At 38.5% G+C, this 11,572-nt stretch overlaps 1 protein-coding gene across 1 annotated transcript in view; it reads right to left on the reverse strand.

Annotated features, from left to right (window-relative positions):
• myo7aa (myosin VIIAa) overlaps positions 1-11,372 on the reverse strand; it is a 25,944-nt gene extending 14,572 nt beyond the window's left edge. Inside the window, exons 1-2 of the mRNA XM_053320299.1 lie at positions 11,228-11,372; positions 5,250-5,281 (exon numbers count right to left, since the gene is read on the reverse strand). Coding sequence (XP_053176274.1) covers positions 5,250-5,281; positions 11,228-11,372 — 177 coding nt within the window. The remainder of the gene's footprint in view (positions 1-5,249; positions 5,282-11,227) is intronic.
• Positions 11,373-11,572: the final 200 nt, after the last annotated feature.

Genomic DNA, 11,572 nt, shown 5'->3' on the forward strand with positions numbered 1-11,572 from the left:
CAAACAAACAATCATTAAAAATAGGAACTCAGGAAACACTATCATAACTCTCAAGAATCAATGAGGAAATACCAGAGGTAGGATAAAAATTAAAAAATAAAATAAAAACGTAAAAAAAAAAGATGAATAAAAATATCATTCAAATGAATTCTATAATAAACATATTACAAACAATATAGTAAAAGGCTTTTTTTGCAAACACATTATTTATTTTACCTCGAGAGACCATTGAGGAGGAATTCTCATTTACTACAGAGTCGAGAAAGATGCTGACGACAACGACAATGCAAAACAATATTAGGTAAATAGAAGAGAATAATAAAACAATGAATGAATACAGGTGAACAGATGAATTTTAAAAAATGTCCTATCAATTAAAACAAGGTCTGTAATAAGGCCTTTGAACAGCTGCAGTGGGACAAGGGATCCAATTTTAAGGCCTTACAGGACATTATAGGAGAGTTCATTTCTGACTGATGGAGTGTAGAGAAACAACTCATTCTGGGAGCAGGTACCAGTATTGTGTGACTTCAGGGTTAAAAGAGACGCCAACCAGTCAAAGACGATGGCGATCCACCAAGAGTCCTGTTTGAGGTTTCTTCCCATTAACCTTCCTGTCCTCCTCCCCGGTCAAATTGACCCCGTCTGTTTTGACTGTTCTTTCTTTCCTCCTTTCCTTCCTTCCTTCTTTCCTTCCTCCCTCCTACCTTCCTTCATTCCTCCGTCCTTCCTTCCTCCGTTCATTCCTTATTTCCTTTCCTCCTTTCCTACCTTGCTTCCTTTCTTCCTCCTTTCTTTCCTTCTTCCTCCCCCCACCCTCCCTTCCTTCTTTCCTTTCCTTCCTTCCTTCCATCCTCCCTCCCTCCCTTCATTCTTTCCTTTCCTCCTTTCCTACCTTCCTTCCTTCCTTCCATCCTTCCTCCTTTCCTTCCTTCCATCCTTCTTTCCCCCCTCTGTCCTACCTTCCTTCATTCCTTCTTTCCTCCGTCCTTCCTTCCTCCCTTCCTTATTTCCTTTCCTCCTTTCCTACCTTCCTTCCTTCCTCCTTTCCTTCCATCTTCCTCCCTCCCTCCCTTCCTTCTTTCCTTTCCTCCTTTCCTTCCTTCCTCCCAGCCATCCTTCCTCCCTCCCTTCATTCTTTCCTTTCCTCCTTTCCTACCTTCCTTCCTTCCATCCTTCCTTCCTCCTTTCCTACCGTCCTTCCTCCCTCCCTTGTGTAAAGAGCCTTGAGATGACTTTTGATATTGATTGATTAATATAAGATGGCAGCATCTGTAGTAAACAGCAACAGGGATGGTCAGTGGTGGGTAATGTAGGGATCATTGGTTATGAACCTTAACCTTTGTGTCGTCCTCCCGGGTCAAATTGACCCCGTCCGTTTTGACTGTTCATTCTTTCCTCCCTTCCTTCCACTTTCTTTCCTCCCTCTTTCCTTCTTTCCTCCCTCCCTCCCTCCCTCCCTCCCTCCATCCCTCCTTTCCTTCCTTCTTTCCTCCCTCCTTTCCTTCCTCCCTCCCTCCTTCTCTCTTTATTTCCTCCCTCCATCCTTTCCTTCCTCCTTCTTTACTTCCCTCCTTCCCTTCCCTCCTTCTCTCTTTCTTTCCTCCCTCCTTTCCTTCCTCCCTCCTTTCCTTCCTTCTTTCCTTCCTCCTTCCCTCTTTTTCTTCCTTCCCTCCTTCTCTCTCTTCTTCTCTCTCAGAAATAATGTTAAAGTATTCAGTGACTGTATTCTTAGTGAACAGCATCCATTTAGTTTTGTCTGTGTTTAACACTAACGCATTTCTATTAAATTGAAGTTGGAGTGAATCAAAAGAGGATCTCCGACGTTTAGTGGCTGACTGGAGAATAGTTGTACAATATCATTTATGTAAATTCAGAACAATATTGGACCTAGCACTAACTAACACAATATAGTAAAATACTTAAAAATATATCTACAAACATATCAAATGTAATATAGTGAAATATAGTAAAAAGTGAAAAATGATCTCTGGTTTTCTTTACACCTTATAAGTATCTTCTTACATTGAATTTTGGCATCATAGTTTTGTTCCATAACCTTGGTAAGTTACCTGTCTGGTTACCTGTCTATACACATAATATACCAAATTACCACTGTTTAATGTTTCCAGCTGAGACTGTGAGAAAACTACAACACGTCATCATTATTTCTACTTTGCTGCTCTGACTGTGGTAAAACAGCGACGTCTCACTCTCTCCCAGCAGTAATCCTTCTCCTGCTGAAAGTCACAGTCAATTCTCTTCTGCTTCATTCATTAGTTTTAGTCCTCGTTAACTCTCAGTGTGATTCTGAGACGCTTGATAAATATGAGCCCAGGCTCACAGTCTGACTTATAACACCTGTTTTACTTTATCTGCATCAAACAGCTCATGTTCAGAGACTTAAGTGAAGACGACAAAATCCAGATCCAGACTCCGGTCCAGATGGATCATCAGGATCCAGCTGATCCTCTCTCAGCACTCTTGGATGTTCAGTAAGACAGAACTCGAAGGCCACCCCCATCTGATGAGAGAAGAAGAAACAACAGAGGAGATAAATGAGTGTTTAGTGAGACTCACTTCATCAGCTGTCACTCTGTGATGCAGCACATCCAGTATAAAGAGCAGCAGGGACTTCAGTCCTGTTTAGACCAGAAGTGGAACAGCTGTGCAGCGTAGCTTGCTTCCTTTCAGCTCTCATGTTAACGTGTTGGAGTGAACACACTGAGCTCCAAGCTCACATACCTGCACACACTTTTACTATCAAGTCTGTTTCCTCTGCAGATTAAGTACACAGAGGAAATAAAGTGCTGAGAGTCATGAACACATCATTACTGCAGAAACAGAGACATTCACTCATCAGTTTACTGATGGATTTACTGCTGATACATGTCAACTCTTATCAAAGTAAAGCTACAGAGTCTCTGTGGGATTTGAAGATGTTTCCTGATATTAAATCATCACACGACAATCAGTCAGAGCTCTCAGATAAACAGCTGCTGTGATTCCTGAGGCCGGTACTACGAAGCTGGATTTTCTCTTATCGAGGTAACTTCAGGGTTAACCCTGGGTTTTCCGTACTACGAAGCTGGTTCACTTCTTACCGGGGTAAATCACCATGGTAACTTATGCTGAACGGCTAACCTGCTCCGGAGCAGGTTATGTTCTGGATAAGAGATCAATGAGTACAAAAGCACCACCTCCTGACCAATCAGCTCTCTTAGTAAATGACCTGCCCATTCTTAAAAGATCCTGGCTGTCAACATTGGTGCGCGGATCGTGAGAGGAGCGCTTAGGAGAGAATGAGCTTTTAGGGATAGATGCAATTTTTTAATTGGCCAAAATATATATTTAAAAAATAATCATTGAGGCACGTGGGGGATATTATTCTGTAGGTTTGACATCCTGAGATCAAAGTGTCAGGGAGCATAATAACTGTATTTATTTATTGTAATTGTAAAAAATTGACGAAAATATATATTTGTAAAATAAGCCTTGAGGCACATGAGGGATATTAGTCTGTATGTTATACAGTTGGTTCGACATCATTCACTCAAATGGTTGAAGCATAATAGGTTTGTATTTTGAATGTTGAATATTAAACTAACTTAATGTCTCTATGAAAGGAAGGGCACTGAGGAAGCGCTCTGCCCCAAACGTCTGTGCCGTAATAAAGTGGCATTGTGTGATCAGAGTGCTGTCCGTTTATATTGTCCGATAAATTAATATTGTATGATCTCGTGAATTTACACATTAACAGAGTCTGCAATTTTCTGCCAGTATTCCTTCCTGGCTTTTGCTGCAGCAACAGTGTTGCTTTTGGCCTGGATGATGTGATTGAATTCTTCATATTTATGAAGAATAATTGTCTGCTCCTCCATGGTAAAGTAGCTCTGCAGGGTTTCTGCATGTTTGTGATTGGTCAGACGCTGCAAACACCTCCCCTTTATGTGAACGCGCAGAGATCCAGATTGGAAAACCCTGGGTTGATTTACCGAGTTGATAACCAGCTTCGTAGTACCGCTTATCCTGGACTGCGAAGATCTGGTTAAGTCAACCCAGGTAACGGAGAGAGATGCTGGATAGGTTAATCCAGCTTCGTAGTACAGGCCTCAGATCTTCGCAGTCCAGGATAAGCGGTACTACGAAGCTGGTTATCAACTCGGTAAATCAACCCAGGGTTTTCCAATCTGGATCTCTGCGCGCTCACATAAAGGGGAGGTGTTTGCAGCGTCTGACCAATCACAAACATGCAGAAACTCTGCAGAGCAGACTACTTTACCATGGAGGAGCAGACAATTATTCTTCAACAATATGAAGAATTCAAACACATCATCCAGACCAAAAGCAACACTGATGATGCAGCAGCAAAAGCCAGGAAGGAATGCTGGCAGAAAATTGCCGACTCTGTTAATGTGTAAATTCATGAGATCATACAATATTAATTTATCAGACAATATAAACAGACAGCACTATGATCACACAATGTCACTTTATTACGGCACAGACGTTTGGGGCAGATCGCTTCCTCAGTGCCCTTCCTTTCATAAGAGACATTAAGTTAGTTTAATATTCAATATTCAACATTCAAACCTATTATGCGCTTCAACCATTTGAGTGAATGATTTCAAACCAACTGTATAACATACAGAATAATATCCCTCATGTGCCTCAAGGATTATTTTACAAATATATATTTTCGTCAATTTTTTACAATTACAATAAATAAATACAGTTATTATGCTCCCTGACCCTTTGATCTCAGGATGTCAAACCTACAGAATAATATCCCCCACGTGCCTCAATGATTATTTTTTAAATATATATTTTGGCCAATTAAAAAATTGCATCTATCCCTAAAAGCTCCTTCTCTCCTAAGCGCTCCTCTCATGATCCGCGCACCAATGTTGACAGCCAGGATCTTTTAAGAATGGGCAGGTCATTTTCTAAGAGAGCTGATTGGTCAGGAGGTGGTGCTTTTGTACTCATTGATCTCTTATCCAGAACATAACCTGCTCCGGAGCAGGTTAGCCGTTCAGCATAAGTTACCATGGTGATTTACCCCGGTAAGAAGTGAACCAGCTTCGTAGTACGGAAAACCCAGAGTTAACCCTGAAGTTACCTCGATAAGAGAAAATCCAGCTTCGTAGTACAGGCCTCAGGAAATACTGGATCTTTGCGTTGATACTGACTGTGTTTAATAATAAACTGCTGAAACTAGCAGTTACTGACTACAACTCTCTACTGACCTCAGAGTCTTCAATCTGTAGTCTGCACTCTTCTGAAGATCAGACAGGGGCATCAGGTCTGAATCCCACAGCCTGTTTCTTCTCAGATCCAGCTCTCTCAGATGGGAGGGGTTGCACTTCACAGCTGAGGCCAGAGAAGCACAGCTGATCTCTGACAAACTGCACCAATTCAACCTGAATAAAGAATAAATGATGTTACTTTAGAAGACAAAGTTCATGCTTGAAATCATTCAGTGTTTCATAATGTGTTCAGAGCTGAAGAAGGTTTAAATGTAGAAGTATAGAAAATGAAAACTCCAAACAGCTGAACCCAACAGGATGCAGGTTGAAAACTGTCAAATACAAACAGTGAAAAAGAGCTCTCATTAAAATTAATGACAACATGCTGCTACTTCAATAAAGACGTAAAGAACAAAATTTAAAGTGAAGGTGAAATTTACTGTAAAAATCAAGAGTTTCAGAGGTTCAGAGTGAATTATCCAGTGTCACATTTTCAGTTTTTCTCAAAATGAGCAGAGTGACTTTATCATTGTGTTATTATGGATCATCATAATGTCAGCCTTCTACAGACATCATCCAAATGTCTCCACAACATTCAGACACATATTCATGTCAACAATGAGTCGTGAATAATGCTATGGGGCCCTATGGAGTTCAGGTAGCCTTCTTAATCCCTGTGATGACAGGTAACAGAAGAATGGTTAAACTGGTGAGAAATAACAAAGGTTCAATTAAATCTGCCAATTCATTAAGTATAGCATGTTAACCTCGAAATATACCAGTGTCTCCTGTTATCTCCACAAGGTTAGCTCTACTCAATATCAGATCACTAGCCAACAAATCACTGCTAGTTAATGACATCATTATGACCTATGATCTAGATTTTTTACTTCTTAGTGAAACATGGTTGACTGAATGTAGCTGTTGTGCTATTCTCAATAAGGCATTTTACTAGTGTTGAACTGGTAAGAAAGGCAGGGGAGTTGCTGCCATCTTTAAATCTGTATTTCATTGCAAGGAAATTACATTAGGTGATTATCTCTGTTTTTTATTAAAAGGTGATCCAAAAGTTATTTTTTTGATAATTTATAGACCTCCAAGATACTCAGGAAAATTCATTGATGAGTTTGCTGAACTGCTGTCAGTTATCTGCACTGACTACAACTTTTTTATCATAACTTTTTTATGTAAAGCACATTGAGTTGCCATTGTGTATGAAATACGCTATATAAATAAAACTGCCTTGCCTTGCCTATTCATAATTTAAACACCTGCACTGATATCTCTCTCTCTCTCTCTCTCTCTCTCTCTCTCTCTCTCTCTCTCTCTCTCTCTCTCTCTCTCTCTCTCTCTCTCTCTCTCTCTCTCTCTCTCTCTCTCTCTCTCTCTCTCTCTCTCTCTCTCTCTCTCTCTCTCTCTCTCTCTCTGTCTCTGTGTGTGTGTGTGTGTGTGTGTGGTCTGAAGGATCAATATCAGTAAAAACATTTCATCATCAAAAATAAATGTTTTTCCCTCAGTAACTAAACTTGATTAATTTAAAACAGAGTGACACAGATGACTGTTTACCAAAAACTATGAACATTAATTTACTTTAACAACTAACAGTGAACATTTTCTACAGTTTCTTTAAGAAATAATCTTTGATAACTACAGACTAAACTGTACAGTAAAAAAAATAGTTATTGAAAACAGAAAAATAACTTCACTGGTGTAAGCTATATATATAATTAGGTTCAGTTGTTAAACATTAAGATAATCAGCATTAACAGACTGTCAGTGAACTGACCCCAAACGCTCCAGTCTGCAGTCTGGACTCTTCAGAAAATCACACAGAAGCTTCATTACTGAATCCTGCAGCTTGTTTCCTCCCAGATCCAGCACTCTCAGATGGGAGGGGTTGCACTTCACAGCTGAGGCCAGAGAAGCACAGCTGATCTCTGACAAACTGCAGTCAAACAATCTGAATAAAGAATAAATGATGTTACTTTAGAAGACAAAGTTCATGCTTGAAATCATTCAGTGTTTCATAATCTGTTCAGAGCTGAAGAAGGTTTGAATGTAGAAGTTTAGAAAATGGAAACCCCAAACAGCTGAACCCAACAGGATGCAGGTTACAAACTGTCAAATACAAACAGTGAAAAAGAGCTCTCATTAATATTAATGACAACATGCTGCTACTTCAATAAAGACGTAGTGACTTCACCTCTTAAACTCTGCAGCTCCACCACTGACTCCATCTATACTAACTCATGTTGTGCAGCCAAACACTAGTTAAAAAACCCACAGAGATTTATTTCAGATTCTACTCAAGATCCTAACGTTTACAAAGATAGCTAATATGTCAGGATGGATTTTGGAAGAATAGAAGGAAAAGGATGTTCAATATATCTACAATATTAACATTTTATGGTGTCACCATAAAAAAATCACAGCATGTTGTGTTTAAATATTTCAGTCAGTATAAACACTGCACAGCTTCATAAAAGTGTTGGAACAAGTAAATACTGGATATTATATGTGTAGCTGTCTTAAAGTTTTTGTTTAAATTTAAAGAACAAAATGTAAAGTGAAGGTGAAAGTTACTGTAAAAATCAACAGTTTCAGAGGTTCAGAGTGAATTATCCAATGTCACATTTTTTAGTTTTTCTCTAAAATAAGCAGAGTGACTTTATCATTGTGTTATTATGGATCATCATAATGTCAGCCTTCTACAGACATCATCCAAATGTCACCACAACATTCAGACACATATTCATGTCAACACTGAGTCGTGAATAATACTATATTCATAATTTAAACACCTGCACTGATCTCTCTCTCTCTCTCTCTCTCGCTGTCTGTGTGTGTGTGTGTGTGTGTGTGTTCTGAAGGATCAATATCAGTAAAAACAGAATGACACAGATGATTGTTTACCAAAAACTATAAACATTATGAACTTTAACAACTAACAGTGGAAATGTTTTACAGTTTCTTTAAGGAATCATCTTTGATAACTACAGACTAAACTGTACAGTGAAAAATAGTTAGTTATATATGTAAATAAATTAGGTTCAGTTGTTAAACATTAAGATCAATAATAGTAACAGACCGTCAGTGAACTTACCGCAGAGAGTTGAGTCTGCAGTCTGGACTCTTCAGAAAATCACACAGAAGCTTCATTACTGAACAGTGCAGCTTGTTTCCTCCCAGATTCAGCACTCTCAGATGGGAGGGGTTGCGCTTCACAGCTGAGACCAGAGAAGCACAGCTGATCTCTGACAAACTGCAGTCCTCCAATCTGAATAAAGAATAAATTATGTTACTTTAGAAGACAAAGTTTATGCTTGAAATCATTCAGTGTTTCATAATTTGTTCAGAACTGAAGGAAATGAAAGAATTTAAGACTCTGCTCAAGATCCCAACATTTGCAAGAATTGTAAATATGTCAGAATGGATTTTGTGAAAAATAGGAGGAATATTATATTGATGATCTACAATATTTATATTTAATGGTGTTGCGATGAAAAAAAAATCACAGCATGTTGTGTTTAAATATTTCAGTCAATATAAACGTTGCACAGCTTCATGAAAGTGATGGAACAACTAAATACTGGATATTATCTTTGTTGCTGTTTGAGTTGTTTGGTTTCAAAGGTTCAGAGTGAGACTCCTTTGCCTAAAATGAGCAGAGGGACTTTGTCATTGTGTTATTGTGGATCACCAAATGACAGTGAACTGACCTCAGAGTCTCCAGTTTACAGTTTGGACTCTCCAGTCCAGCAGAGAGAAGCTTCACCCCTGAATCAGACAGCTTGTTTTTACTCAGGTCCAGATCTGTCAGATGAGGGTTGGACTTCAGAGCTGAGGCCACCACTTCACAGTGAGACTCTGATAGTCCACAGTCAGAAAGTCTGTAATGACACATATATTAAAACATATGTTATCATGAAAGAGGACACTTTAATGGACAGCAACAGTCGAGAAATAACAGAAACAAGAGGAGAGATCAGCAGATCCTACAGTTATATAGCATGCATCTTAACCAGTAAGCTACCGGAGCACTCCTAGTTCAGTTGAAAGTATCTCACTGTGCTTGAATAGTACATAACTATATATATATCAATAATTCTCATCACTCTCTCATACAATTACTTAATCTTTGTTTTGCTTTAAACTTGCAGATGAAGGAGAGACAATGAAGTTACACTGAAGCTTCCATAATGTGCACAGTCTGTCTCTGATCTTATCCCATGTCTGTCTCTACAAAGTTTTTTTTTTTTTTTTTTGAACAATATCTTTATTGACTTTTTCCAGATACATTGACATTATGCAATATTTGTGACAGGAGAAATACAGAGATTGTCAAAGCCTCCCTCCCAAACCAACCCCTGCCATTCTTCACCCTCCCCATCCCTCCCCAACTAATCTATCACTTCTCCCACAAAAAGCAAACAAATTAAAAAACAATATAAGTAAAACAATTTTAAAAATAAAATAAAAATAAAAATAATAATGTTAAACAAATGAGTGAAATAAAATAAAACAAAAACGGTGGATAATTATAAGAGTGGTAAGGAGTTAAGTACAATAAATGAAAAACAAGTTAACTAATTAAAAAATAAACATAAAATGAAAAATAATAAAAATAATAAATAAAATAATAATAATAATAACAAAAATTTAAAAAATGAAAAGGGGGGGGGGGTTAAATTAAAGCGGCGGGTTACAGTACATAGGCAGTAGCAGACAAGACTGTCTCCACAAAGTTAACATGAGACCATCTTATCTTTTTTTAATTTCTAATCTTGATTAGAAAACTGTTTTTATTGTCAACTATTTTTAAATTGACTCCAGATTATTTTTACTCAATTCAATTCAGTATAAAAGTTAAAGTTACCTGCTGCCGTCAGGTTCACATTCAGAGCTGGAAAAAAATTTAGTACTACACCTGCACGTAATTAAATATTAATGTAATTAAATATTTAGATGCTCATTTGAGATGAGTGCATGACGTTTACTTGTTGACATTCCTCTCTGAGAATCTGAAAAACGGGATAATCCAGTGATTACTAGAAATAAATAGAATACCTTTCAAGTCAAGTCAAGTCAAGTCAAGCTTTGTTTAGAAAGCACATTTAAAAACAACTTCAGTTGAACCAAAGCGCTGCACAGTTATTAAAATACAATATAATCACACACAAATATAATAATGAATAAAAACAACAGAGGAATAGTAAGAGCTCAATTTAAAAACTAAAATTAGAATAAAAATAAAAATAAATAAAAATAGTTAAAATAAAAAGTAAGAAGCCAAGGATTCTCGCCTAGCTGGGACTGAACGCCAAGGAAAAAAGATGGGTTTTCAGCAGTGTTTTAAAGTGTCCAACAGACTGTGAAGCTCTAACCAGGAAAGGTAGGCTGTTTCACAGCTTTGGGGCCACCATTGAGAAGGCTCTGTCCCCACGAGTAGAGAGTCTAAACCGAAGTACTGCCAGGAGCAGCTGATTTGTTGACCTAAGAGGCTGTACGAGTGCTCAGACATAATATTTCATCTTTAAACAATCATAATAATTTTATATAATTTATATTTGAAGATTAAATCTACTGATCTACACTAATGTATAATGTTAATCACATCTGGACTTACCGAGCCTTTCTGCAGTTCCTCACAGCTGGGATCAGTCTCCGTCGTCCCTCCTTTGATGTGTTGTACTTCTTCAGGTCCAACTCATCCAGAACCTCCTCTGACATCTGCAGCATGTAGGCCAGAGCTGAGCAGTGGATCACAGAGAGTTCCTTCTCTGATCTGTTCTTTGACTTCAGGAACTCTTGGATCTCCTGATGTACTGAGCGGTCGTTCATCTCCATCAGACAGTGGAAGATGTTGATGCTTCTGTCAGGAGAGAAATCCTCACTATTCATCTCCTTCAGGTTGTTGATGACTCTCTGGATGGTTTCTGGACCGTTCTCTGTCTGACCCAGCAGGCTTCCTAAGAGACTCTGGTTGGACTCCAAAGAGAGGCCATGAAGAAAGCGGACGAACAAGTCCAGGTGGCCATTTTCACTGCTGAGAGATTTCTCCATGGCTCCCTTCAGGAAAACCTCCAGAGATAAGCTATCACTGTTTCTGAAATAAGCAGACATTTTCTTGAGGATAGGCTTTGGTCCTGATTCTCTGACTTTGTTGTCTTCTTTCAGGAAGTTCTTCAGTACCTCTGTGTTCCTGCTGGTGTAACAGTGGTACACGTAGACTGCAGCCAGAAACTCCTGAACACTCAGATGAATAAAGCTGTAGACTGTTTTCTCGATGATCACACTCTCTCTTTTGAGGATCTCTGTACAAA

Source organism: Scomber japonicus, chromosome 6 (genome assembly GCF_027409825.1).
Source record: "Scomber japonicus isolate fScoJap1 chromosome 6, fScoJap1.pri, whole genome shotgun sequence".
NCBI lineage: Eukaryota > Metazoa > Chordata > Actinopteri > Scombriformes > Scombridae > Scomber > Scomber japonicus.